The sequence below is a fragment of the Aspergillus heteromorphus genome, assembly GCF_003184545.1.
Source record: "Aspergillus heteromorphus CBS 117.55 chromosome Unknown BO70scaffold_18, whole genome shotgun sequence".
NCBI classification, from domain to species: domain Eukaryota; kingdom Fungi; phylum Ascomycota; class Eurotiomycetes; order Eurotiales; family Aspergillaceae; genus Aspergillus; species Aspergillus heteromorphus.
In genome coordinates, this window is record NW_020290423.1 from 465,519 (window position 1) to 492,277 (window position 26,759).

The 26,759-nt window shown below is 53.6% G+C and overlaps 7 protein-coding genes across 7 annotated transcripts; 3 read left to right on the top strand and 4 right to left on the bottom strand.

Moving 5' to 3' along the window:
* Nucleotides 1-1,635: 1,635 nt before the first annotated feature.
* On the bottom strand, nt 1,636-2,673 carry BO70DRAFT_67619 (uncharacterized protein). The gene has a single exon (XM_025548637.1). The coding sequence runs from the start codon at nt 2,453-2,455 to the stop codon at nt 1,868-1,870; it is 588 nt and encodes a 195-aa protein (XP_025398063.1). The 5' UTR covers nt 2,456-2,673; the 3' UTR covers nt 1,636-1,867.
* Nucleotides 2,673-4,147, bottom strand: BO70DRAFT_67661 (putative C2H2 transcription factor). Its single transcript, XM_025548639.1, has 3 exons — nt 3,894-4,147; nt 3,524-3,811; nt 2,673-3,413 (listed from the first exon to the last, which is right to left on the bottom strand). The coding sequence occupies exons 2-3, from the start codon at nt 3,796-3,798 to the stop codon at nt 2,891-2,893; spliced, it is 798 nt and encodes a 265-aa protein (XP_025398064.1). The 5' UTR covers nt 3,799-3,811; nt 3,894-4,147; the 3' UTR covers nt 2,673-2,890.
* A 6,198-nt stretch (nt 4,148-10,345) lies between these two features.
* Nucleotides 10,346-11,777, top strand: BO70DRAFT_67638 (snoRNA-binding rRNA-processing protein IMP4). The gene is made up of 2 exons (XM_025548638.1): nt 10,346-10,665; nt 10,743-11,777. The coding sequence occupies exons 1-2, from the start codon at nt 10,660-10,662 to the stop codon at nt 11,628-11,630; spliced, it is 894 nt and encodes a 297-aa protein (XP_025398065.1). The 5' UTR covers nt 10,346-10,659; the 3' UTR covers nt 11,631-11,777.
* Nucleotides 11,778-11,923: 146 nt separating this feature from the next.
* BO70DRAFT_294673 (BRCT domain protein) lies at nt 11,924-13,477 on the bottom strand (the record flags this gene model as incomplete). The annotated part of the gene is made up of 5 exons (XM_025539485.1): nt 11,924-12,514; nt 12,673-12,746; nt 12,846-12,920; nt 13,000-13,227; nt 13,303-13,477. 5 exons carry the CDS (start codon nt 13,475-13,477, stop codon nt 11,924-11,926), a joined length of 1,143 nt encoding a protein of 380 aa, XP_025398066.1.
* A 169-nt stretch (nt 13,478-13,646) lies between these two features.
* BO70DRAFT_430424 (bifunctional anthranilate synthase/indole-3-glycerol-phosphate synthase) lies at nt 13,647-16,375 on the bottom strand. Its single transcript, XM_025548159.1, has 2 exons — nt 16,331-16,375; nt 13,647-16,232 (listed from the first exon to the last, which is right to left on the bottom strand). The coding sequence occupies exon 2, from the start codon at nt 16,211-16,213 to the stop codon at nt 13,904-13,906; it is 2,310 nt and encodes a 769-aa protein (XP_025398067.1). The 5' UTR covers nt 16,214-16,232; nt 16,331-16,375; the 3' UTR covers nt 13,647-13,903.
* Nucleotides 16,376-16,699: 324 nt separating this feature from the next.
* Nucleotides 16,700-22,423, top strand: BO70DRAFT_339327 (nucleoporin; the record flags this gene model as incomplete). Its single annotated transcript, XM_025541244.1, has 4 exons — nt 16,700-16,767; nt 16,826-17,768; nt 17,822-20,920; nt 20,979-22,423. The coding sequence occupies 4 exons, from the start codon at nt 16,700-16,702 to the stop codon at nt 22,326-22,328; spliced, it is 5,460 nt and encodes a 1,819-aa protein (XP_025398068.1). The 3' UTR covers nt 22,329-22,423.
* A 900-nt stretch (nt 22,424-23,323) lies between these two features.
* BO70DRAFT_67857 (acyl--CoA ligase) lies at nt 23,324-25,347 on the top strand. Its single transcript, XM_025548640.1, has 4 exons — nt 23,324-23,357; nt 23,610-24,720; nt 24,807-25,095; nt 25,190-25,347. The coding sequence occupies exons 2-4, from the start codon at nt 23,660-23,662 to the stop codon at nt 25,295-25,297; spliced, it is 1,458 nt and encodes a 485-aa protein (XP_025398069.1). The 5' UTR covers nt 23,324-23,357; nt 23,610-23,659; the 3' UTR covers nt 25,298-25,347.
* Nucleotides 25,348-26,759: the final 1,412 nt, after the last annotated feature.

The following is a 26,759-nucleotide window of genomic DNA, read 5'->3' on the forward strand; positions in this document are numbered from 1 at the left end:
CGTGTCGAGGGGACGCGTTGGACAGAGTTTGGGAAGGAGCCACCGGGGCTGGCATTCACTGCGTGGGCTGGGGAAGGGCCGTGGTGTGTGTTACCGTCAGCGGTGTGCTACATTTACTACCTAGGTAGGTACTGTACTTACTGGGATGCTACCTACACTACACCACACTACTGAGGTCTCCCACCTCTTGAGAGTCGTCTTTCTAGAATCATGGCTGGAAAGCGATGGTTCCTTCTCAAGACAAACAGATTCTATATCATCGATTTATATACAGTTGTTCGAAAGCTAAAAGCTCGGTCTGTAAGAGTCTCTCTTTCTGGGGTTTGGTGCTATCTTTGTTCTGTTTTAGGTATGAGGCTAATTCTAGTAGAATGCCATATCTTTTTCGTGCGTGTCTGTGTTTGGTTTATACATACTACACCTGTTGGACAGCACACATCAGAATAAGATATTTAGGATTATTATCGATCAACGCCTGTGTGTGGTTTTGAATATCTACCTACACACGAATGTTTCACCGGTACGGTACACTGAGATCTCCTAAGCAACAAGACTACTCTGATTGGGCATGCTCTTAAGGTGTTCGGTAAAATGCCAGCTTAGTGGAACGATTAGCTGTCGGTTTCAGATGAAGAGACTGATATGTAGGATATGTATGCTTGGAATTCTGCCCTGTAGCGCCGTAAACCTAGCAGTATATGGAGGGAGCCTTGACTGCGAAGTGTAAGGTGATAGAGCATAGGAGATATTGCCAGGCAACAGTCCTTCAATACTACCCAGCCACAAGGACTGATGGTTGCAATTAGAATTAGGTCGTTGATTAGACAAGACTTGAAGATTGCCATACCTCCTGTATTCTGACAGATCAAGCTGGATACCAGATCCATACACAATTATTTCACTCTCATCTCTCATCCACAAGACCAAAATACGCCACACCCAAACCACAGCGCCAGCCTGATCCCCGGCCTAAACCCAGCCAGCACCAGACAAACAAACTAATCTATGACCCAGATCACATCAAATTTCACATGCCAACATCACCACCAGACACATGATTCCAGGCCATCCCCGGGAAGCCTACCGTTACCGTCGTTATCCCGGTCCTTGCTGCGCCGCAGCTTAGTTCGCCACCTGACCTGACCTGACCTGACCACCATCTCATCTCCAGGGGACGGAGGCCATCCCATCCAACCGCTATCGGATGTAGACACTAGCTCAGAATACAGAGGGCAGGATAGGGCAGTGCATGTTAGCACCAGTGCTGTGAGTGGATGGCCGAACAGGCAGGCAGGCAGGCAGACACACACAAGGCAACAACGTCCTTCGACTACTGACCCCGGACTCCCGAGGCATCCAGGCATCCCGGACATCCACATCCACATCCACATCCACATCCACATCCACCCACATCTCACCTCATCTGTCCGACAACAATAAGATAACTAGCTCTCTTTGTTTCCAAGCTAACCCAGCGGCTAGTTAACAAGCTTGAGTCATCCCAGCCGGACCTAGTGAATCCCTAGCCCAAAACAAGATAAAGGCGATAAGCCGATGGGGTCATCCCCAAAGAAAAGAGGGGTGAGTGAGTGAGTGAGTCACAGTTCTCATCCGTGCCCATATAAGTGTCATCTGTTGGGTGGGCTAGACCGCTGTCCTACATGGGTGTACTCCGTATCTATCCAGTGGGCGTGAGTCTGGTCTGTGAGGGAGGTAAGGGGGTTGGTTGGGGTGGATGATGGATGACAACGACAACGATAACCAATCGAGTCATCGACAGCCGGATGGAAGGGAAGGGAAGGGAAGGGGTGTCATTCCACGTCAAGGGCGAGTGACAGCTGTCGAGTGGGGTAGATATCTAACTTGACTACTTTAGGTAGTTAAGGTGGGAAGGTGGTTGAGAGGGGGTGGAGCGTGTGCTGTCCGAGCCTTGTCGGGGAGGATGTACAGCAAGTAAGGAAGGCAGGAAGGCAGGAAGGCAGGAAGGCAGGAAGGCAGCAGGGTTGGAGCCTGGGGAATGAGTGGATTTCATCCTGGTCATGGTAGCGGACTCCGTACGGACGGACTGACTGGTAATGCTGATACAGAGAGGGAGGAGGAAAGGAGGGAGCGTTGGGTCTTGGCGACTGTGATCGGTAAGCATGCAGTGTTTGCCATGAGGGATATGTAGGTAGATCGGGTAGGTATGAGATACGTCTTCTCTCTCTCTCTCTCTCTCTCTCTCTCTCTCTCTCTTTAAATCATAATATTCACCGCCCGACGTGGTGGAACCATGGAAAGGTGACTGGACTGGGCTATAATCGACAAGACAAGCTACGTGGACATCGCATCGGAGAAAAAGATAGAAGTATAAGTTGAGTTTTGACAGGAGAACAACAAATGAAACAGGGTGGAACGCCTGGGTATATTTCAGGAAGTAGAGAGAAAGAAAATAAAGAAAGAAGAGTAAGAACATAACAGAACCATGATGAAGACGGATGAAAAGAAAAGAAATAAGAAGGGGGAAAAACACCACCGGGTCTGTATCAACGACCTCGAGCAAACGCCATAATCTTCAGAGCTGACTGATCTTCTCCATGCGTTCCGAGACGTAGACCGACCCATATGAACCTCCTGTGGATGTTGTAGACAGAATCGCAAGAACCCCCAAGCCAAAGGCCCCATAATTTGCATCTTTAAAACGCCCAGAGAATGCAAATTTCATACAACAAACAGGAAAGGAAGAGATTCTGAGCCACAGAGGTGGGGGGAGGGGGGGAGGAAGGGTGACGACGGGGAGGGTGAGGGAGAAAGAGAAAGAAAGAAACACAGATGGGGAGGGAAGGAAGAAGGCAAAGCCACAACAGTATAGCTGATACCACTGGAGAAACAATCAATCCAGCGCATGCATCTAGCCCTGGGGCGCTGCGGGCTGGGGGATGGCTTGCTGCAACCCAGCCACGATGCGTTCCAACTCCTCCAGCCGGCGGTCCTTCTCTTGAACCTCGCGGCGCAGCCTCTTCAGCTCGTTGCGAAGATCCACGCCGTTCTCTTCCTCTTCAGGAAGCTCCAGGGTGGGGTCCTCGCCAATGGAGTCGCGCTTGCGTTTGATGGCGGCCGAGGCAGTCGCCAGAGTCGTGGTGCCATCTAGCTCAGGTGACGGGGCTATGGGCAGGTCTGACGCATGCCCGTTCTCAGTATGCATGTGGCGGCGGCGGAGGTGCTCCTTCAGGTTTTCCTGACGCGTGAACCCATTGCCGGTGCTGCGGTTGCAGTCGGTATAGGGACACATCAACGGTTTCTTGGCGTTGATGTTCTTCTTATGCACCTCGCGCTGGTGCCTCAGCAGACCGCCAGAGTAGGTGAAGCCTTGGATCTTGTCGCATCCGGGTTCCAGGCACTTGTAAGGGCGGTCGTGCTTGTCCATGTGTTTGCTATGGGTGGCGATCCAGGTTAGCCGCCCGCAATTTTTCTCTCTCTTTGTCTCCATATTGTTTCTCTTCTTTTCTGCCACATCAGGTGTCCGGGTAGGGGAAATACTTACTTCCATTCACATGGACGACGGAAGGTGGGAGGAGCGTGCTGGCACTCGGGGTGGTCGCAGTAGATCTGCCCGGCGGTGTTCTTGGGCGGATCGCGCGCTCGTCTCACCGACAGTCGCGGGCGCGTGCCTTCCATGAAGGTAGGAGACAGTTGGTCGTTCATCTTGGGAGCTGGAGCTGGAGCTGGAGAGAGCGATTCTTGAGCAGGGACTAGAACAGAGGTAGGTCCGCCGGGACCTTCGCTTCGTGGACTAGGATAATCAGAGCCGTCACCCATAGCGCAGCTAGAGCTACAACCCCGCCGTCAATTGAGAAGCCTGGGGGGGTCGAAAAGCGCGGAGGGAGGGAGTCGAGGAGAGGCGGGTGGCGTACAAGGTCAGTGAAGAGGGTGACACCTCGAAAAACGCGGGACTGGGGTGGTATAAAACGGCCGGCGATGTCGCTTGGTGTGTTCGGGGGGTCGGTGGCTCTGGGGGAGGATGGATGTTGGTTCCTTAACGCGGAAGGACTGACTGCCAAATTTTTCAGGTCTGAAAACAAGGCATCTAGTGACTAAGCAGCTGGCTGGGGGGGGAGGAGAAAGTCTTGGCGGATCCGCCACTCGAAGGCGAAAACAAGTCCGGTGGGTAAGGCGAGTCCGGCGAGGTGAAGTCACCTGGTATTAGTACTCATTAATCAGCCCGGCTCAGCTTTGATGGGTTTCAGGACCTTGAAGTCAAGCCTGCACACGTGGTGTGATCGGAGACGCGTCGTATTTGGATCTACCCTCATTATGTAGTACCTATCAGTCGGTAGCCCACGACCGATCGGATGGCCAAACTTAGACACACACAGACAGACAGACAGACAGATCTTGTTTACTGTTGTTACTGTTAGGCTGCGACTAGTGAGTCATGCTAAGCTTGTCATCAGGCAACCAGATAGATACTCTAAGTTCTAAGATAGGAAATGGATGCGCCGCAGACGAGTATACTACGCCGTTGGGCCATCGCATCCGCCACAGTCAGTCAGTGTCAGTGACCGGTCTGACTGTTACTTACTCGCTAGGCAACTTTCGGGGGATTGTATGCCTCATTGCTGCCTGCCAATCAGGGCCTCTGGCACGTGGTGTCCCACAGCCACACAAACATACAACAACACATAGATACTCCGTACAGTGCAGTGGTTTCCGGATTCGGAAGGCGTCTTTTTTGTGGCGGCGGCGTCATGCGGTCATCATGGGATTCCGTCTACGCAGAAAGAAAGATATCTATTTTGATGATTTGTATAATTATCTGCAATTCCCAGATCAAATTCAGAGCAAACTGCCTCGTCATCACCTCCTCCAGGGTCATTCCTTGGATTCCCTCTCGCCTGCGCGTTGTTGGAGAGGGATTTTCTGTAGCCACATGTATACCTTAGGTACCCAAACCTCCGCCATCGGGACACGCGGGCGATGCTGCGGTTCTTGCCCAATCCCGTGCCCGTCATCGTCAGGCAAAGATGCTAACTAGACGCTTTGCGATCCAGGCTAAACATAATCTATCTATCTGCTACTTTACTTACTGTACAGTGCACTGCAGGGTACACGTCTGACAGACAAGCAAGATATAGTTAGTATGCTACATACATACATACATACATAGATCGGAGTACGATGGACTCGTTGCTTTACCATCGCGGTGGCTTGCAGCAAGCGATTTCCTCGGCGCCAATCCCTCGACGGGGCGAAGTTTGCGCTTTCACTCACTGACTGACTGCACTGGCAGGTGAGGCCCCCGACTGCTGCCTGGGAAGCATGGCCACCCATCCCATCCCATTCGGTGCTTGCGTCAACATTCCTAAGCCTACTACTTATTTACCCTACTTACCCTACTTATCTAGGCATCTCCATTCCTCAACTCAAAAATAGCATCTGCATGTATATTGGGGCCCTGTTAAGGGTCTGATCTTCCCCGGTGGCGCAGCGTCGCCATGACATGTATCTCCGAGGATCTGCATGGACCGGTAGTTAAACTGTCCTTCGATCGCTGAGGAAGTACTATCTAGACTGGATAGCTGATAGGCTGGATATTATAGTCCTCCTATCGCACGGTCGCTTGGGGTACTATCCACTATCTTGTTTGCGCGTAGCTGTGTATACTGGGGACTGATTGATCAGGTTGCCACCCACCTTGACTTGGGCTTAAGATCAAATCCTTCGGTGGATGGCTGTGTACTACTTACTACCTACATAATACGTCGAAGGTGCCGCGATGGGGATCGTCGGCCAGATCCGCCGTCAGTCTATTAATATGAAATGTCCCCCAGCCGCCAAGGACGCCAGATTCGTGGGTGCCTATTCATCCTGCAGCCGATCTCCAACGCTGCTTGGATCTCGAACCAAGCATTCTTGGGGTGGAGCTACGAGGCGGAGTGATAACGAATGACAATAGTTGGATTGGACGTGCGGAAACTAAGCAGTCCATTCTATCGAGTACTTGACAGTCGGCATGGCCGGGCGCTCCCGGGGACAACGCAAGTGCCCACGAGAACGGTTGTCAGGTCTCCAGTGGCGGGGATCCGAAGAGCCACTGCATCGCCATAGCAATGCCACCGCAAGCGCAAGAAGAATGGGGAACGGACAAAAGCAGACAGTCATATGGGTTTAGGATATTGGGGGAAGACAGGATTGGCAAAAGAATTAGAAATGCGGAGCATCATTGGTGATGAGCCCACCCTCATCCAGCGGTCCGCGGAAATGTCGGGACTGCCAGCTGCCTTGAAAGAAGCCGAGCGCGAAGGCAGCTGCAGGCCCGAAAGATTGCGTAGACATACCACTGACCCTTTCCGATGGTGTTCGTCGATGACGGTTAACCATACTGTAATGGGGCTGAGCCACTGGGTAGTCGCCGCCATTCGCATGCCATTCCGCAGAACGCACCATCTTGCCGATGCGACTGGAAATGATCACTTGTCCGAGCGGAGGCCCTGCAGACCGGCGTCTTTTCTTATCGATAAAAGCAATGCGAAAGAATCTGAGGAATGCCTCATTTCCCACCAGATGGCTGAGGGCTGGCTCTCGCCGATGCTTCCCGGAATCTTACAGATGTCTCACGCCGACGAGTGACATGGATGGCGTGTCAAGCAGAAGCCCAGGAATCGGGTCATGTTGGGGCGTGGCCTGATGATTCGGTGGACAGTTGTCCCCCAAGCCTCGGGAAGGCTGCATGCTAATGGGCCCGCTCTGAACCGTGAAGGGCACGCGTCTCCCCCAATCAGTCGTAGTTGCCCCCGATCTGGCTGGCGAAAGCAGTCGAAACACTGCGAGCATCGTCATCGTCGGGGATATTGCCTGGGACACCACGAGTGACACGGATGCTGGCAGAGCTTCCTCCAAAAATGCTGCCGTTATCAGGGACACCGGGCTTGTAAGGCTCCCGCCCACCAGATTCCACGTAACGCTTCAACCGATCCGACTGACTGAGACTGGGTTGCTTGCTCATCTCGTTGATGCTCAGGCCAGCGAGGGAAACACCGCCCTGGTCGACGCTCTTTCCATCGATGATGCTTCCAGTAACATCGGACTCCGTGGCCGCCACTGATTCTCCAGCAACGCTAGGCGCTCCCTTCATCCGGCCGCCATTAGCACGGCGACCACCTGGAAGAGCAGGCCACGAGTCGGCGAAGTTCTGAAACATGGGTGGGTATCCAGAGGGGATACCAACACCACCAAGCGCAGACGAATGCACAGAAGAGACGTCGTCGGGAATATAGCCAACCACGGATCCGGTCTCGTGGAACTCATTCCGGTGGCCGTTCCTTCCATTCATCAACCCACTGGTAACATTAGAAGCATGGTTGTACGCCATCTGGAACCGCTGAGGTCCTCTGTAGGCCTGCTTGGGACGGCTGAACTGGATGAGAGACTCCTGAAGGTTGGACAGAGGCCCCTCAACCAAGCAATGCCGTTCCTTGAAGTGCTGTAGAAGGCAGTTCCAGAGGGGATGCTTCGACAAAACCTTGGGGTTTCCAAGAATTGCCAGACCGTATTTGGCTCGAGTGAGCGCGACGTTGAGACGGCGAGGATCACTCAAGAAACCAATACCCTGGTGATCGTTGGAACGCACACAGGAAAGGATGATGAAGTCTTTCTCACGACCCTGGAAAGCGTCGACCGAAGCAACCTCGATTTCTTTGTAGTGCTCCTTCTTGAACGTGCCGTTGGCTTGCATAGAACTGACGATATAGCTACGCTGACCTTCATAAGGAGTGATGATGCCAATGTCCGAGGGCTGCACTCCAGCCTTGAAGAAACGAGTGACGATCTTCTCCACGTTTGTCGCTTCGGTACGATTGAGATAGGAAGTTCCGGATGCCGAAATCTCCTCGTTACCCAGGTTCGACCAGAACATCATTGGGTTATCGGCAATGGGCCAAGGGAAGTCCACATCACGGCGAAGGCGCTCAAACGAAGAGATACCGTTCTGCAAAGATCCCTCGTAGAACATGTTCGAGGGGAACTCAGAAAGACACGGGTGCATGCGGTACTGAACATTCAGGCGGATAGGGGAGCATCCCAAGATGACAAGACGCTCGAAGAGCGACTGGTTGAGACCAGCCTTGGCTGCCTTCTTGTTCATGATGACGGGCCCCAGCTGTTGGTGATCACCGACGAGGACAACCTGTTTGCAGCCAAGAACCAAAGGAATCATACATTCAGGCTCAGCAGACTGTGTCGATTCGTCAATCAGGACGGTGCGGAACTTGAGTTTAGCGAGACGAGGGTCACCAGCACCGACACAAGTGCAACAGATGACATCGGCATTGTTCAAGATCTCGCGCTCCGCCGAACGAGTAAGCTGCTTCAACCGCTTTTCATCTTGGCTGGACAGTTCCCCGAGCTCAGCCTTGAGCTGATTGAGCTTGATGAGTTCGATGTTGGTATCGTTGATGCGGACTTGATCGTGCAAAGATAGGAAGCTAACCGGCGACTCAACATCCTCTCGCGATTTGGCCGTCACACGCACTGTTTTAAGGCCAGTCCGGTGAATCCGTTCGCAGAGCTGATCGACGGCGACGTTAGAAGGGGCGCAAACCAAGACCTGGCCTCCATTAAGCTTGGCGAGGTGGTAGATAATCGTAGCAGAGGTGACTGTCTTTCCGGTACCGGGAGGACCCTGGATCAGACTCATGGGTCTCTGCAGCACACTCTTGACCGCGTTGATCTGACTGCCGTTCAGCTCAGGAAGTCCGGGGACGCTGAACTTCTTCGGCATCTGGGTCTTCATGGGGGCGGCTGCGACTTCGTGTCCAAGAAGGCGGTGGAAGATATATCCGGAGACGCTCATTTCATCCACGGCGAATGTCTTCATCGCAAGCTGCATGCGATCGAAGGAAGTGGATTTCCAGACATAGTCGGCGGTGAAATTGTGCGTACACTCCGTGGGCACGGATTTGTGATCACCCTTCGCCCGCAACTCGATGGTCACCTCATCAGACTGGTTGTTCGGGATCTTGATGACATATCCAACTCCCTCCCATTTCGGGCGCAATTCACCGGTGTACTTGAGGCGCATTTCATCTCCGACTGCCAACTTCACATCACCGAGTTCAAGCTTAGGCAGGATGAAGCTAGCCAGGTGTTTGTTGTTGAGACCAAGATCCCAGCGAACAATCAACCCATCCTGTGACTGGGACTCCTTCAATTTGCGGTCGTAGTCGGCTTCGATCTTAACCAGCGGCCCAAAGATGTTCTGATATTGGAAAGCGTCATCGTAGCGAAGAAGAACGGGGGCCGGCTCATCATCGACAGCGGTAGCCTTCTCCAGATCCGAGAAGGTCGCCTGAGAGTTCTCTTTCCACATTTCTTCCAGCTTGGCAATCAATTGCGGGCTGAGATGGCGAGCTCTGAGCTGTTCCTGGTCGGTCGGAGCAGCAACAAGCCACGGCAGGAACGAACGGTCTTCAATCAACGGTTGCCAGCGCGAGGTGTCCCAGTTCATATCCTTGGAAGACGGCATAGCGGCACAGGGTTGACGACATAGCAGGACGACAACGGTATCGGATTTGGCCGGAATGAATCCCAGGAGGAAGACATTCTTAGTTCCGCAATTGTAACATTCCAAGATCGTATCGCCCAACGACGAACCGGGGTGCAATTGGACTTCCTTGTGGCGAGCCCGAACGAGATGGTTGACGATGTGGGAGGAGGATGTGTTGCCACGAGCGCTGCAAAACCATTTGCTGCATGCCAGACACTTGACAACACTGCTCGCGTTATGGATGCCGCAATACCTATGGGGAAACCGTGTCAGCAGGGAGATAGAACAAGTAACCCGACGAGGAACTCACGCGCAAGCATGGGCCGGAAGTTCCTTTTCCTCTTCCAGATGCCCCTGGTGATTCTTGCTCTCGGCGATTTGGTTGCTGGTGGTGCTCTCTACATCGTCATTGTCGGAAGCTTCATCGTCATCATCATGTCTCCGCGGACGGAAGTGGATAGACTCGTCCATCTCCACCGCAACCCTATCATCACCTGGTGCTGCCATAGTGCTCTAGAGTCCGAAGCCGAATGTCGAGTCCCGAAAGAGTGCTTTGTCAACGGTAAAACCGGAGGAGCGAAAGTAGTGGAAGCGAAAGACGCTCAGTTCAGTGAAGATAAAGCGGTCATACACGATTCCGATGTGTCACGCGAGATATTGCTGCGGAAGAATAAAAAGAGCGTGGCGGACAGATCGATCGTCCCTGTCCGATTCGAAAACGCAGGAGACGTTGTGTCCTTGCCTGGGAGGGGGGGCGAGCAATCAGTGTGCCACAGCAGAGGGGCAAAGTGTATGTGAAATGAGCCTAAGGTCCAGTGTGAGCAGGAGCAGGGTGGGATGCAGGTGGTTGGGCTTCCCAACAAACAGAGAATAGGGAATCTCTCGCGTACCTTCGCGACCACTGAAACCTGCCGCCAGGACTGGAAAGCTGGAGGCAAGTTTGTCGGAGAGGTGGAAGAGGATCGGATTTGCGATCGGCTCAGGCAAGGAAGGCATCGGCGTCGTTGCCGCCAAATCCCACACACTCCGGTCGCCAGGGCGGACCACGCCGGCAGTTCGCCGGGAAAAAAAAAGTTGCCCGCCTTTTGCGTTCCAGACCTCCAGTTCCTCCCCTCTCCGTCACAATCTATACAACAATGCTGGTACGTTTGCGCTCCTTTTATCGCCGGGTTTCCCTCGTAAGGATGAGGAGAACCGCCTTACTGACTGCTCCTCCCAGCGCCGTCAAGCCCGTGAGCGTCGAGACTATCTCTACCGGAGAGCTCTGACTCTCCGCGATGCCTCCATCGCCGAAAAGAGAGCCCAGCTAAAGGCATCGCTGGCCTCCGGAAAACCCCTCGACTCCTCCGTTGCGGACGATAAAGGACTCCGCGAGGACTTCAAATACGACGAATCTCTCCCTGCAGCCGATAAGAAAGACGGCGACGCCGTCGACCTCGACGACGAATATGCCCTCACGTCCGGCATTGCCGATCCTCGTCCCATCGTCACAACATCGCGCTCCCCTTCGGTCCGCCTGGGCACCTTCGCGAAAGAAGTCCGGCTCCTTTTCCCTACGTCGATACGCTTGAACCGTGGTAATCTGGTTATCCCGGATCTGGTTGCAAGCGCAAACGCCGCGGCACTGTCCGACATGATTGTCCTGCACGAACACCGTGGCACACCTACTGCCATGACGATCTCCCATCTTCCTCACGGCCCGACCGTCAGCTTCTCCCTGCACAACGTTGTTCTCCGCGCCGATATCCCCGATGCTGCCCGCGGAACCGTCTCCGAGAGCTACCCCCACCTCATCTTCGAGGGATTCAAGTCCAAGTTGGGTCTTCGTGTGGTTCAGATCTTGAAGCATCTGTTCCCCCCGCGCGAGGAAGGCAAGCTTGGCAACCGTGTCGTCAGCTTCGTCAACAAGGAGGACAGCATCGAGGTGCGCCACCACGTGTTCGTCAAGACCGGCTACCGGGACGTGGAGCTGGCAGAAGTTGGTCCTCGCATGTCGATGAGGCCATTCGAGATTCGCGGAGGTACTTTGGAGAAGGGCTCGAGCGGTGATGTTGAATGGGCTCTTACCCAATACACGAGGACCAGCAAGAAGAAGGATTACCTGTAAGCGCGTGTTTGTCTCGAGGACATACATGGCTTTCGGGAGGTAGTAGTGTACAATTTCTTACGAGGGCAAAAGAAAAGTCTGATTTGGCGCATGAGGTGTTAAGGAAGGAGCTCGCAGGGCGGCATTTCGCATTTGGCATATTTGATCGCTTTTGTATACCCATCTGAAAGAAAATCTTATATCCAATTTCTGCTACTGCTGTACCTGTATTGTATGGGAAATCGGTTTTCCCGATAACAAGAACCCAAGGTAACAAAAGGTCCAAGTCCTGCACAAGTCTGGCCGTATAACTATCAGGTTGTCAAATCACAATCCTCCCCCTGCAACCCGCCGTGTTCAACCGATCCCTCGGCCTCGTCCTCGTCCTTCTCGTCTTGCTCCTGCTCAACCTTCACGTCCTGCAAATCCGGAGGCTGATCAGACGTACGTGTCTCGTTCGCCACGGTATTATTTTCATCGTGCTCCTTCTTGGCCTCCGCCTCCTGTAAATCCAGAGGCAGGTCAGCCGTAGGCCGATCCAGTGTCTCAGCCACCACAGTATTGTCATGTTCTCCAGAAGGACCATCATCAACCTCCACAGTCATCTCAACCACCTCCGCACGAAGGAAACTCGATATCGACCCTTCTCGGTTTTCGTAATAAAACCAACCCTCATGAGGAGGCAACATGTTCCCCTGCGCATCTCTTTTACAGGGGGGTAAGATCCCGTCCAGTCTATTTTCCCACTCCATGCCCGTCTTGTCGTGGAACAACGTCTTGAATGCTTTCACGGCGGTATCCCGGTCTGCCCTCATTGGAGTCAGGAGCTCGCTCTGTTGTTTGCCGATGCGGCTGTACTCGATATGTGTGGCGTAGACGAGCGGTTCTTTGTTTGATTCGTAGATCTGGGTGTATCGATTTCTTCTTAGTATCTTTAATGGACAGTGATGCAACTGGCTGGGGGACCAGGAAGATGGACGGACGGCTTCGGTTATCTCCAGATGGAGGATGGGTGGTACACCAAGTCTATAGATATCAAAAGGGAACAATCAACAAAACTCACCCTAATAACATATTTCTCTCTTGCACTCCTCGAGACCGTCAACCGCACAAGCGTCGCATCGTACGTCACCCTGGCTTCCCGGTCCACGTAGAGATGGTACCTTGCTACTATATGTATAGTTCACGGACCGTATCAGCACTGCAAATAAACACTCCTGAAACCCATGCAAGAACTGGACATACAAGCAGCACTCCCCGCCTTCACTCCCTTCTTTTTCTTACGGAACGGGTCCTCGGGCTTCGGATTTACTGAAACATCATCATCAGCCATGAGCCCAATGGCAAGTGTATAACGGAGACCGGGAAAAGAAAGAAAGCTCCCCCTCACCTGCGCGTTTCTTCTGAGACCGTGCATCTTCCGACCTGTGATCCTCCTTCTTGCCACTTCTTTCTCTCTTCCCCTTCTTCTTCTCGTTAGCTTTCTTCTCAGCCATGAGGATATTTTCAAGAAGATACTCCGTCTCCCGCTTGGGTCTTCGATTCTTAGACTGGAGGGAGTCCTCCAGCCAATCGAAGGAGACGATCTTGATGGACTTCACACGCTTGGCCTTGCGCACTATTGTAAACTATCAGACAGACGCCATTCTCAAGCGAACCATGTAAGATGCAGATGCGGGCGGGGTATGCGTACCTATCTCAATGTCATTCTTATAGGCCTCTTTACTCACGATCAGGTGCGTGATTTCGTCGCCGATATCCTTCGAGTAGTGTCCTCCATTGGCCCGGATCCATTGGGGGATCTTGTCGGCGTTCACGTCAAACTTCCCCGCCGAGCAGGCGTGGATGTTCTTGAATGTTTTGCCCATTGTTTGTGTGAGGGGGACGTCGGATCTGAGCCTGGGGTCGGATTCTGTGATAGATTGGCTGTGTGCCAACGGGGCAAAGGTCTTGAGATACAGGATATAGTCGAGTAAGAGGGGGCAGGGGAGGCGTGATTATATAAAGAGGTAAATGATAAAAATATTCCGGGGAGTTGGGAAGGTTCTACAAATAAAGGACCAACCAATTAGCCAGTGAAAGGCAGTTAAGCGGTAGTGAAGCAAGCGTGAACCCGGAGGCAGAGATATCTGAATTATCTTCAAGTAAGAGCTGCACCGGCCCTAACAGGTATGGATAGTAGGTAAATCAATCCCAGAGTGGGAGATCACAAGAAAGCTTACAAAAAATCGACCAACTAATTTGTCCGAAAGCATTTCGTGTCCGAAAAGAAAGAAAAATTAGATGACTTAGAGCTACAGACCCCTCACAGCCCGTACAAAGGCAGCGATCTTGGAGAGGTCCTGAGAGCCATCTGACTCTACACCAGAACTGACATCCACACCGACCACCTTGCGGCCAGACTCGCCTAGTTGTTGGATGATTTTGACGACATTGGTAGGGTCTAATCCACCAGCCAGAATGACTCGTAGACCACTGTCCTTATCAAGGACCTTTTGGACGCGCGATTGATCCAGCAACTCGCCAGTTCCCCCCACTCCAGAATCCAACAATGGCAAAGTGTGATAAGCTCTGCGAGCGATCGCGGGCTCATCGAGCGAGAATTTGCGAATGACAGGGACTGGGATCAACTTGGCCCACTCTAGCGGCTCAGACCCGTGCAATTGCACAACGTCAAGCCCCAACTTCTGTTGTTGAGTCAGGACGTACTCTAGAGGCTGGTTCTGGAAAACGCCAACGAGCAGCGCCCGGGTGGGGTGGCGTAGGACCTGGGCTGAGTGATCGAAGTACTCAAGAGATGCGGCACTCGGTGTCGCTTGAGACGTGGCAGGAGCCTGGCTAGCAGGCTTCGGCGTAGATTTGACTACTTCAGAAATCTGTAGTGCAACGTCATCGGGGACGCATCGCGTCCGTCCCTGAACTAGGATGATGCCAATCAAGTCTGCGCCAGAATCGATTGCGACTCGAGCTGCTTCCTTAGACCGGGTACCGCAGATCTTAACCAACGGCGAGCTTGGCAAGCTTTTGGGAGTGTTCTGTTTGGAACCCCCGAGGAGTTCTGCAACAAACGCCGAGGTGTCTGCTGCCCTCATAAGGGCCTCGCCAACGAGAATAGCCTTGACGCCCTCGCTCTTATAGGCCTCCACATCCTTGGGCCCAGAAATTCCACTGAGGGCGCACACAATGGTGCTCTCGGGGACTTGATCCATGAGCCGGCTCGTGGTACCGAGATCAACCTCGAAACTGGTCAAGTCTCTATTATTGACACCAATCACTTCGGCCCCAAGGTCCACCGCAATCTTCATTTCTTCAGGAGTGTTGACCTCGACCAGCGGCTCCATACCGAGGGTGCGAGAGTAGTGGTATAGCCGAGTGAGAAGCTCAATGCTAAGCATCTTCACAATGAGCAATACCGTATCAGCGCCAGCCAAGCGAGCTTCCAGGATCTGGTATTCGTCGAAGACGAACTCCTTTCGCAGAAGGGCAGGTCTGTTCGTCATTCCCTCTAGGCTTTGGCGAACGGCACGCAAGTCGTCGATGCTACCTTTGAACCATTCGGGCTCCGTGAGAACGGAGATGACACTGGCTCCAGCCTTTGCATACTGCCTAGCCTGCGCGGGAGCACATGCGTTCTCGGCAATCATACCCTTGGAGGGGGAAGCCCGCTTGATTTCTGCCATGAGGGACAATGGATAAGGTGATTGCCTCAGACGAGCGGGGAATGAAACCTGGGGAGGTGCCAGGTTCAGGTCGTAAGCAGCCTGGAGGTCAGCCGGTCGCTGCGAGGGAATGGTCTTCTGTATGGCAACAGCAGCTCTCCGATGATCGTAGATCTTGTCCAGGATGGACTGCTTTTTGTCCTTCTTCGGCGCATTGGTCGAGGGGGCTGCGTCGTCCGCGCTAGTCTGCCGGTCGAAATGCTTCCCATTTCCTTCCCAGGTGCCCGCCGTAAGCTTGAGGAAGTTCCTGAACATCATCCGTCCGTGTTCAGTAAGGATACTCTCCGGGTGGAACTGAACTCCCTCCACAGCCAACGTCTTGTGCCTCACGCCCATGATGACACTCTTGGTAGGGTCGTCTGCCAATTGCGCAGAAGACGACACTTCCAGGCAGTGCGGAATGGTCGAATGGGTACCAGCGAGGGAATGGTAGCGAGTGACGGCGAGCGCCCGAGGCAGTCCTTCGTAAGCTCCCTTGCCATCATGTGTCAACGCGGATGTCTTGCCGTGCAGGATTTCGCCCGTGACATCCACCTTTCCTCCGAAACTAGTAATGATACATTGCTGACCCATGCACACTCCGAAGACCGGGATCTTGCCGCTGAAATGTTGGATTGCCGCAGTGCTGATGCCAGCGTCGGTTTCGGGGTGGCCAGGGCCGGGACTGATGACCAGTTGAGTCGGGTTTTTGGCGATCAGTTCCTCCAGCGAGACCTGGTCATTGCGGATGACATTGACGGTGGCACCCTCGAGAACCAGATACTGATAGACGTTCCAGGTGAAGGAGTCGTAGTTATCGATCAGGATGACATTGGATGCGCTGCTGAGCTTCTCGGCGGTGGCGGGATGGTGGGGGGAGTGGTCGACAAGATCGGAGCCCGCCATGACTAGAGACTGCGTAGGACTGAGGATGGGAAGACGAAGGGTTAGTTAGATTCGAGATGGAGAGGGGAGGTTGGGGAAGGGAAGGGAAGGGGTAAAAGGCCAGGGCACTTCACTCACCTCCGGAGCAAAGAATCCAGTGTAACGGTTGAACTGACAGACAACGTGCCGGCGGAGGAAGACTGAGTCAAGCAGGGTATCAACCGTCCAGGCAAGAGCGATCCGCGCGGTGGATCGGGCACCTTCCCGATCGGGCTTGCCAGACAAACCGTGCAAAGTTTCGTTCACCGCCCGGGGCTAAACCCAGATAGGCAGTCATTGTTGACCTTCCGCCAAACCAGACAAACCGCTCCTTGAATAATATTCTTGGAGCTCTCACTCTCATTCTACCTTCACTCCTCGGTGCTACTCCTCACTTGGTCCTTCTCGGACAACACACAACAACCCCCTATCTACCGGTTCATCTAGAATGATATAGCTGTTCCGCCAATGGCTCCCGTCCCGGAAGCCTATTTCCCGTCCCTGGACAAGTGCTTCTCCGGGGACGTTCAGCTTCTGTATGCGCAGTCGATCCTGCAATTGGGGAACCCCCGCTAATCATCCATCCACGTCCAGGTCCTGGAGGAGAGCCTTCCTTCACACATGCAATTTCGATAGCGGTGTCGACGATGCCGAAACCCTCCTTGCCTTCCTCTCCCACTCCGACAGCGCCCATGTCCTTTCGAATGCCCTAACCACTTTCACTTTCCCTTCCGCCTCGGCGAAATCGAAATCGGACCTGGAATCGAAGACGGCCGCAATCCACGTGGAGACAACTGCCCAGGCATCGTACGACCTGAAGGAAATCAAAGCGGATGCTCTCTGGCTGAGCGATAAAGCGGGCATCGATGAAATAAGCGCACTGAGATTGACGGTTTTGGAATGGCAGAACCGACCCGCCACGCGCCTTCTGACTCGATTCGCCGACGAGGAGACGACTAGCCTGCAGAATGCGGCTGGAGGGGACAACCTCCGCGTATCCCTCGCTGGGTCTAGCTTCGCCGAAATCTTCAACCAGAAAGCTGCCCGTGGGGACAATGCCTCAGACTTTGTTTCCGAGAAAAATCGGCGCCTGCGCCTGCGCAGCTTGTACTTGTCAGAGCGAAGCCACATAGTCAAGCTAGCGCGCAAGCTACTAGGGATATATCTCAGCCACACTCACGATTCCGTTGCTCCCCAGCAGCCTTCTGAACGCCATATTCAATTGTTGAAATTGGGTGCCTCGATATTTGAAGGAAAGTCAAAGGGTGAGGCTTGGGCCAAGTTCAACCAAGGCTGCATAGAAGCCATACGGAGTCGACTGTCTTCACTGGAGGGTGACGGCGGCTGGCTAGGCGTGGCTGAGAGTACCCAGGAAGTGGAAGACCTACGAGCGACAACTGCCGTCGAGGAGATAGTGCACATATTACAAATATTGTTCCTACAGCTGCAAGCATCTCCAGAGGTCCCCTCTGCGGACCTACTGCTTTCTTGGCTCCGTCTGATGGTGGACTACAGCTTTCTGGAGCCGCTCCGAGTTGTGAGTAGTGCCTTGCCTGCCTGTCGCGTGAGAATTTCACTAACTTTGAGAAGCCTTGTCAGGATCCCATGGAGCTATTGCTGTCTTTGCAGGGCTTCGTATCTCTAACTACTCTTTCGTTCATGAAGCTACCGCTGTCAGTTCCCTCTATAATTAAAAACACTTCGAGGACCAGCCCGGCATCCAAGACACCCTACTTTCTTAGCAGAGAGGAGATAGGACAAATAAACGAGATCTTCATGACAGCCGGCGTAGAAGCCAAAACCGCAAACCCGGCTGCGTTTTGTTGGGGCATGATCTTGCATACTATGAGGGAACTTGCGCTCAACGACAAGGAAACCCGCGAGCTAGAGCAGTTTCACAGTGCAGTCGACTCTTTCCAGTCCAACACGCCCACCAATACCTCGCGAGCTTCGGAACTCTCCCTTTACGAGGAGTTGCTTGAAAGCGCACGCACTCCATTTGGAACGGCAGATGAGGCCATTACCTTCCTGACTTCGGACGGAATGAGGGATGTCGTTTTTGACACCATCCTTGCTCTGGCTACAAAGATTGGGGCTACTTCCGCGGTTGATGACCTCTTGACAAGCCGTTGGGTCCGAGTGGTATTACTTGATTTTATTAGAATCGCTTTGGTGTACTTGGACTACTCCCCGGAGATCGTCGAGTCTGTCTTAGCAATCCTCCATGGACCACCAGCGGAGTCTCAATGGGTTGCTGGGGGTTTACCAACCTCTTCTGGTGACCCGCGGTCAACTTTTGTGAAGGAGGATGCCCTGATGGACAATATCTTCCGGATAGCGCGATCTCGGTTTCCCTACGAGACCGTGCCCTTCTTGAAGCTGTGCCGCGCCTTGGTTAGCAAAGATCTTGTCAACGAGGAAGGCCTCCCGGACGTACTCGCCGAGTTAGAGAACATGGAATCGTTTACGCAGGTCGTACCGTCCGGGTTCCAAGGCTACGAGACAGTTCGAGAAGACGAGAATGCGAACTTTGTCACACTTGTTCAGTCACTGCCTATGGTGGGTGCATCTCCTCGAAGACAGATTACCGATCGGGAGATCAGCAATGCTCTGGTCGTGACTGGCTCGTCACAGATACCGTCCTCAGCGGTCGGCCAAATCGTATCCGAGTCAAGGCCTGCAGTGATCATGTGGCATCATCGGTATTCGTGTTTGAGCTACCTCGGAAGTTGGCTGGAGGAATGGAATGAGAACGGAGGTTACTCGGCAGGCTATGGAGAAGACTCTGTTGCGGATTCCATCGGGCTACTGGCGGACCTTCTCGTCGCGGCCAAAGAATCATCACAATCGCAAGATGGCGACGGCTCCAACGCCAAGAGAATTCTCGAGCTCGCAAGCGACGGGCTGTCCCGGCAAGGAGACATTATCTCGTTGGTGTTCGAGATCTTTGAACGCAATCTCCCCAATGTTGGGCCCAGAGCCGGTTCCGAAACAGTCCTGGAGACTACAGTTGCCTGTCTGCGCTTTATCTGCGTTCTCCTCGATGTTCTCCCTGGCAGAGTGTGGCCGTTGCTTTCCCGCAGTGCCTTGTTGGGATCCGATGGCAAGGGCGGCATCATGACGGCCATTGTCTCTGCTGCGGAAGTGACCTCGGGAGACTATCCATTCCTGCTGGGCTGTGTCCGCTTGTTCAAGGCGGTTGTTGATGATGTCGCTTCCCGCGCGGTGTTGAGACGGAGCCCCAACGGCTTGAATGGAAAGATGACCCTCGCCTCCGACTGGACCGCTGGTCTTCCCTCGCACATGATGCGAGGAACTGTGCTCAACTTCGTCCGCATCATGGTCGAGGTGTACAACAGCAATGGCAATTGGCGATTCAATGCACCGGAACAGAGGTTCGAGATCAATACCACACTTGCAACCGCGTTCGAGAGAATCCTTTACTACACTTACGGCACGAATGAAATCGCCAAGCTTGATACAAAAGTCACTGGGGTCTTCTCTACGTCGGCAACCTATCTGCTAGACGTCTTGCGGCCTCATTCAGCAGCCGATTTGCCTTTCAACTCCATCCTTCGCCATATCGTTGAAGGCCTCCAAACCCCCTCGACTCTCTTCCTCCGCCACCTGCTCCTGGTGCAAAAGCAGGTGCTCGCAACATTAGAGCTCTCGATTCGGCTGCTGCAGTCGGCACAGCTCTTAGAGCAGCCGTTCTCGCTACTAGAAGATCAACTTTTCAAGGCCGCCCCCGCTCTCGTCAAGTTGTATGCACTGGATGATGCCTATCGACTTCCTGTCGTTACGATGCTCAACGTCCTGATTTCAGGCGCGGCCCTGGACCCGACCAATGAGCCGCCATCCTTGGTCGGTCATCTGGGCGCGGAATCGGCTTGTCTCTTCCTCGATGTTCTGTCGCAATTTGACAAACCGCTCAACAATCCCAGTCTACGCTTGGCAGTCTGGAGCCTGCTGTCGACCTTTGTTAGCAAGCGCCAGCAGTGGCTGGCGGTCTACATCCTCACAGGCACATCGCCTCGCAACTCGTTGAAGAAAACCAGCAAGGAGAAGGACATCGCGATGAGGGGTACCCCCTTCTTGAAGATCGCCCTCGATATGCTTTCACATATCGAGCAGCTCGACCTTCGAGTGGCAGTGTCGTTGCTAGAATTCGTTTCCCATGCACAGGAGAACTGGCCCTGGGCAACCCCCGAATTGAAGAAGCATCCGCATTTCTTCACCAGCATCGTGAACTACGTCTCCAAGCTAAAGATATCGTCTCTGTCCGTGGCCGACCAGATCTTTGCTACCCGAGTTGCGGCGGTTGTGGCGGACCTTTGCGCCGTCTATCTACACTCGGCAAAGGAAATGCAGGACAAGGGATTCTACAAAACGCTGATTCCCCTGGTGTCTTGGTTTGCCAAAGACGCTGTAGAAGTGTCGGGATACAATGCCTCCCTCCATGCTAACCTCAAGAAGAACTTCGAGATGAGGTACCCTGGGTGCAAGCTCGTCGACTTCAAACGAACCTCTTTGCAGCCCCGTGATCTAGGCAGTGAATATTACTATGATATTCATCTAGGCAAGCAGCTCCTGTCCTACGACTTTGCCTGGATCGGAAGCCGGAAACAAGGGTTTTCCGAAGAATTCCAACGGGCCAACCTCAATTTGTCCCTGGTCGAGGCACAAGTGGTATGTAACACATGAACCCCAAATGCCGAAGGTGTCTAATCTTGGTTCCTTTCTACAGAGTCTTCTTCATAGTTGGAAGTTTTTCGCCATCGAGCATTGCGCGGACTTCATGACGGACCGCGAGGTTCAAAAGTCGATGGCCATGGTCGTGCAGAGCTGCTTAGAATCCAACACCAGGGGTGTGCCGCAGGAAGCCATCTTTGAGAGAATACAGCAAACCCGGGTGGAGTTTGCCCAAGCTCTGCTCCAACGACTTGTCGGGGTGGGAGCAAGGGGTGCCGAATTCTTTGGCCTTCTCAACGTCGTATGGGATTCCATACGCAGCCGGCGGGCCACGTACGAAGAAGCCTTGATCAATGACGACACAGAGTACTACCGATCTCTGCTGAACGTGCTCTTCCTCGCTCTTCAATTCCACCTTGATTCGCCTTCTCGCGCTGCGCCTGAGACTCTCAGTAAGAAAGCTGAGGTGTCATCCGACCTGGGGATCGTCGTGGAGATTGTGAAGGTCGTCGTGGCACAGGGGTTCAAATCTTTGACCACGTACCTCCACGATCAACCCGACATGTGCACCCCGAAGGACTTCGCTATCCTCACAGCCATTCTGCAGAGCTCGTTACAAGTGAAGAACATCGACCGCTTGTTTGAGCACATCGTCTACCACATTGCCGACAACGACACCGCAAGACTGGCGACCTCGCTATTCTCATGGGCCGACCAGCTCGCTGTGGGAGGTGACCCCGTATACGGCGATCTTAGCATGTCTCTTCTGGTCAAGATGTCCACCATCCCTATGCTTGCGGAACACCTTGCCGTGGAGGTGGTTCTGGTCCGGCTCTCCACCTGCCGCCTGACGAACATCCTGCGTGACCCCAAGGGATTCGGTCCATTTGACCCTGTGCCGCGGCTGTATTCCATCTGGACTGTGGGCATCCTGCCTCTGTGCCTCAACCTCCTCTACCACGTCGTGCGCACTGCACCAGAGGTGGCCGCCTTCCTGAACCAATTTGAGGGCCAGCTCCAACGGTCAGTCGGCTCCTTCGCTGCGGGCCGCACGGCCACCGCGACCCGCCGGATTAGTCTCAGCATGGCTTCCGAGGCCTACTCGCTCTCGCTGATTTCCTACATCCTGGCTCGGTTCCGCGAAGCTGGCCCCAGTATTGGGGTCGATGTGCAGTCAATCCAGGAGCTCAAGTGGGACAAGGCCCAGGTCAAGGAAGACATCGAAGAACTCCTGGAACGGAAGCAGAACCTGCGGGCGCGGATTGTTGCCACGAGCGAAAAGGAGCTGGAGATGGCGCGACAGAAGCCGACGAATCCGGCGTCAGGGGCCCAGAGCCGACTGGAGGAGAAGATTGTGAGTGAGCTGAAGGCCACACTGGTGTGCATTGGGGGCGACGAGGCATAATGATGATGAAGGTGGTGTTTTTGTCTATAGCTTGTTTGTTTCAGGGATCTTGCTCATTTCATTTCCCACGATTTACTTGGTCAATGACTTAGGGGCACTTTTTTTTTTTTTTTTTTGCATTTCTCTCATCTGTCTATTCCACCCAGCAGAATAGATATAGCATGCAGGTTTGAGGGGTGTAGATTCGGTACGGAGCAGTGACTTAGAATCGCTCAGATCATATCGCGTCGTCCTACCTGGGTACATAGTACTATGCAAGTGATTACCTCCGCATCTATCCAAAAGTAGACTCACTACGGTAGGGAAATGCACAGCATTGTGCATACAGATACTCCGTATCCGTGAACACAATACATATCTCCCTGACATGACATGTCTCCCTGCATAAGCCCGTTTACATCATCACTCATTAAATATCCGATCCATCCGATTCACTCACAGCCCCCGACCCAATGCCCCAAACCAACCAACCATCCTTCCTTCCTTCCATCTTCCACATCGTACATACCTAGTAGATAGGGCATGACCCAGACCCAGAACCAGTAACACCTCGGGCCGATCCCCCAGCCAAACTAAGGATAGCCGAATAACCGATCGCCATCGCTTCCAAATGCGGGGAGAGCTATCCGAGCTATCCAATCCTTTCTTTCTTTCTTCACCTTTGTTGCTAGTCGCGTGTAACGTACAGGACATGGTGATAGGACTCAGCTACCCAACAAATAACAATTAATACTTACCTTACCGTAAGTAGGTAGAATAATGCGATCCCGTTCTCTCAAACCCCCTCCTCCCTTTTTTTGGGGCCATATTCTCTCTCCTACCGAGTGGGGAGTGGGGGGATGGACAGATACCTGCCTAAAGAGGTAATAATGCATCCTGTGGATTGTGAGGTCATTTTTCTGCACGCGTTTCGGTCCTTGCGTTGTTTAACTCAATAACAATCTTCCTGCTTTTTTTTTTTTTGTCCTCCTTCTTTACTGCACTTTTTCTGTTTCTTGTCTTGTTTCCTGCTCGCTTGATTCGCTGCCTGTAAGTGAACACCACAAGTAACGTGTCTTTTTTTCTTCGCAATCCTACGGGCTGGCTGCTACAGCGGGGTTACCTGAGTAGAGAAATAAGGTTGCTGTTTGCTGTTGCTGTTATATAAGCCTGCCTCAGGCTTTCTTCTCTCTTTGTTTCTTCCCACCTTGTGTTACCTGCCTGACTTGGCTTTCCGTTGACCGACTACCTACATTTACTACTTACTACCGTTGTTCACCTATCCGCTTACACTCCCAGTAGTACTAGGTACCTTAGTTCAAGTCCAGTACGACCACAACGACGTCAGCAACATGCCGTTCAAGTCACGCTGGCAGATCGATATCCCCAATGCGCATCTCGCGTCCGTCCTGCTCACCTCGCCGACGCATCCTCTCTCCAAGACACATCGGTGTTTCTCAGACGCAGACCGTCCGGATACGCATTACTTCACCCCGCATGACTTCCGCCTCTGGAGTCAACGATTCGCGGCCGGACTGCGCAGGAGTGGACTGCAGCCCGGGGATCGCGTGCTGCTGTTCTCGGGGAACGACCTGTTTTTCCCGGTTGTGTTTCTCGGGGTCGTGATGGCGGGGGGTATCTTCTCTGGGGCAAATCCTACCTACGTCGCCCGGGAACTGGCGTTTCAGTTGCAGGATTCCGGGGCCAAGTATCTGATCTGCGCGGAGGGGAGTCTGGAAACGGGGATTAAGGCCGCCCGGCTGGCGGGGGTGAATCGGGACCGGGTGTTTGCCTTCAGCAATGCCGTTTTTGAGGGCCGGGGGCGAGGCGTGAAGGGCTGTCGCTACTGGGGGGAGCTGATCGCGTCTGTCGATGAGGGCAGTCGGTTTGTGTGGGATGAGTTGTCGACTCCCGACCTGGCCGATCAGACGCTCGCCTTGAACTATTCCAGTGGCACGACCGGGAAGCCCAAGGGGGTGGAGATCACGCACAAGAACTATGTGGCCAACATGCTGCAGTTCAACGCGCTCTTTTATTTGAACCCCGACTGGAAGGAAAAGCAGGCGCGCGCACGCTGGCTCTGCTTCCTTCCAATGTACCATGCCATGGCCCAGAACATCTTCATCGCGGCGGCGCTAAGTCGCGGAGTGCCCGTATACATCATGCCCAAGTTCGACTTCTTGAAAGTGCTCGAATACACGGGGAAGTTCCGCATTACTGATCTCATCGTGGTCCCGCCCGTCGTGGTGGCATTGGCCAAGCACCCTGCGGTCAGGAGCGGCAAGTATGACCTGAGTAGCGTGGAGACCGTGTCCAGCGGTGCGGCACCTCTGGGGAGAGAGGTCTGCGAGGAAGTCGAGGCGCTGTGGGAACCAGGACGTATCAATATCAAGCAAGGATGGGGCATGACTGAGTACGTAATACTCTTTTCGCTGGCTAGACGATTGATCTGGGTGGTGGCAAAGAGCCATTGCTAACAGTCCTTTTTTGTCTCCGCAGGACTACGTGCTCCATTCTGGGCTGGAGTCCCATTGAGAACTCTTACTCGGCATCGGTTGGAGAGCTAAATCCCAACTGTGAGGCGAAAATCATGGCCGACGATGGCGTGGCGGAATTGGGACGCAACCAGCGCGGCGAACTTTGGGTTCGCAGCCAGAACATCATGAAGGGCTACTGGAAGAACCCACGAGCAACGAAAGAGACGAAGACCGAGGATGGATGGCTTAAATCGGGGGACATCGCCTATGTCGACAACGACGGCAAATTCCACGTAGTTGACCGAAAGAAGGTACGTTAGGAGGCGAAGAACCTTTCTCGCCACCAGATATGAGCGCCGACGTTGCCTCTGTACTGCAGAATGCTGACTGGACTCTTTGCGCTAGGAGTTAATCAAAGTGAAAGGCAACCAGGTTGCGCCAGCCGAGCTAGAAGCTCTTCTGCTGGAGCATCCCGCCGTGGCCGATGTTGCAGTAATTGGCGTTCCAAAGTGAGTTATTGGTGGCGGCCCAGAGACTATAAAGGCACAAGAAAGGGCTAATGCGACTGCTGGCGAATAGGAATAACGATGAGTGCCCTCGGGCATACGTCGTACTAAAGTCGGGGCAAAACGCCACTGAGCAGGACATTATGGCATTCATGAATGGGAAGGTCTCCGCGATCAAAAGGATTACCGGAGGGGTAATCTTTATCGACGCGGTTCCCAAGAACCCCTCGGGAAAGATCTTGCGAAAGACACTGCGCGAACAGGCCAAGGAAGAGATGCGGAAGGATACCATCACCGCTAGACTGTAGACAGCTCTCAGCCATTCATTCTCATTGTATGATCATTATCTTCCGCCTTTTGGGTTTCCGCAACCCCGTGCGTCCGTAGATTCCCCATAGATGGGTGCCAAGTAGGTTTTCCCAGTCCGGATATTGCTAGCGGTGGGGTGCAGTACGGAGTATTATTTGAAATTGATCTGGAGATTTGATAGATCGACGGCATGCGTTGGGGATGACCCGGTAGCTGGGTCGTATCGAGAGTGTTTGGGGGTGATGAATCGCGATCCTGTACCGTACGTACCCTGGTAGATCCTTCAGGACAATGCAGATGGTGATGGTTAGATATCACTGGATATAGCTTCCGGGCCAAAAACGCCGCCCTAGCATCAAGACAGCAAGCAGCCCGACCGACCGACAGCAGGGCCCCAGGGCGAATCGGCGCCACATTGATCGCCGAGACACCGCCACAATGGGGCACCGCCGCCAGATCTCGTCCCTCAGTCCGCCGTCGCTGCTGTGCTGTGCCGCATCAACAGCTGGGGCCCAAAGTGGCCGCCTGCCTGTGCGTGTCAGATCATGAGATGTCGATTAAGTAGTATAGTATGGCTGGGGCAGGGGCAAAGGTGTCCACTCGTGCCTGCAATGGCGAGCTGATGGTGAGGTTCTCGATTCCTCCCCTCCCCCCACCCCACCGGGTCGGGGATGGGTGACTGACCCGATGAGATGAGATGACAGGATCTGCGGCAACAAGTCGATCAATCTGACGGCGCAGCTGAGGGTAGAAGATCGTGTGATAGGCGAATCATGGAAGGCAATGGAGAGCGAGGGAGGAGAGAACGAGAAGGGAGAAAGAAGATGTGAAGCAACTCCTACTGGAGTTGGAGAGAAGCAACGACAAGATCACGAGGCCGGTAACTTACGGGGGACCCGTACAATACGAGACACCTGACAGGGGGTGTCCCTAAGCCTACTACCACCTAAAGGTACCTTAAGGGCCTCTAAGTCCTGAGCACTAAAGCCCGTCCACAATCCATCATTCTCAGCTTTACTGTGCGATGCCTCCAAGACTAGATATCTACTAGGTATGGAGTGCGAGACTACTCACTACAGTACCTGGATAGATGTTCGAGCCGCATCCGGCCCAGCTAGTCTTATACTGGATATAGTGATGCTCACGCCTAATGGGTCGCT

Bases quoted from the DNA above. Each gene is read 5' to 3' on its own strand.
- BO70DRAFT_67619 (XM_025548637.1), bottom strand. From the start codon at position 2,455: ATGTTCTTACTCTTCTTTCTTTATTTTCTTTCTCTCTACTTCCTGAAA.
- BO70DRAFT_67661 (XM_025548639.1), bottom strand. From the start codon at position 3,798: ATGGGTGACGGCTCTGATTATCCTAGTCCACGAAGCGAAGGTCCCGGC. The intron at 3,414-3,523 runs GTAAGTATTTCC...CGCCACCCATAG, and splicing joins CGTCGTCCATGTGAATGGAA to CAAACACATGGACAAGCACG.
- BO70DRAFT_430424 (XM_025548159.1), bottom strand. From the start codon at position 16,213: ATGGCGGGCTCCGATCTTGTCGACCACTCCCCCCACCATCCCGCCACC.
- BO70DRAFT_67857 (XM_025548640.1), top strand. From the start codon at position 23,660: ATGCCGTTCAAGTCACGCTGGCAGATCGATATCCCCAATGCGCATCTC. The intron at 24,721-24,806 runs GTACGTAATACT...TTGTCTCCGCAG, and splicing joins CAAGGATGGGGCATGACTGA to GACTACGTGCTCCATTCTGG. The intron at 25,096-25,189 runs GTACGTTAGGAG...TCTTTGCGCTAG, and splicing joins ACGTAGTTGACCGAAAGAAG to GAGTTAATCAAAGTGAAAGG.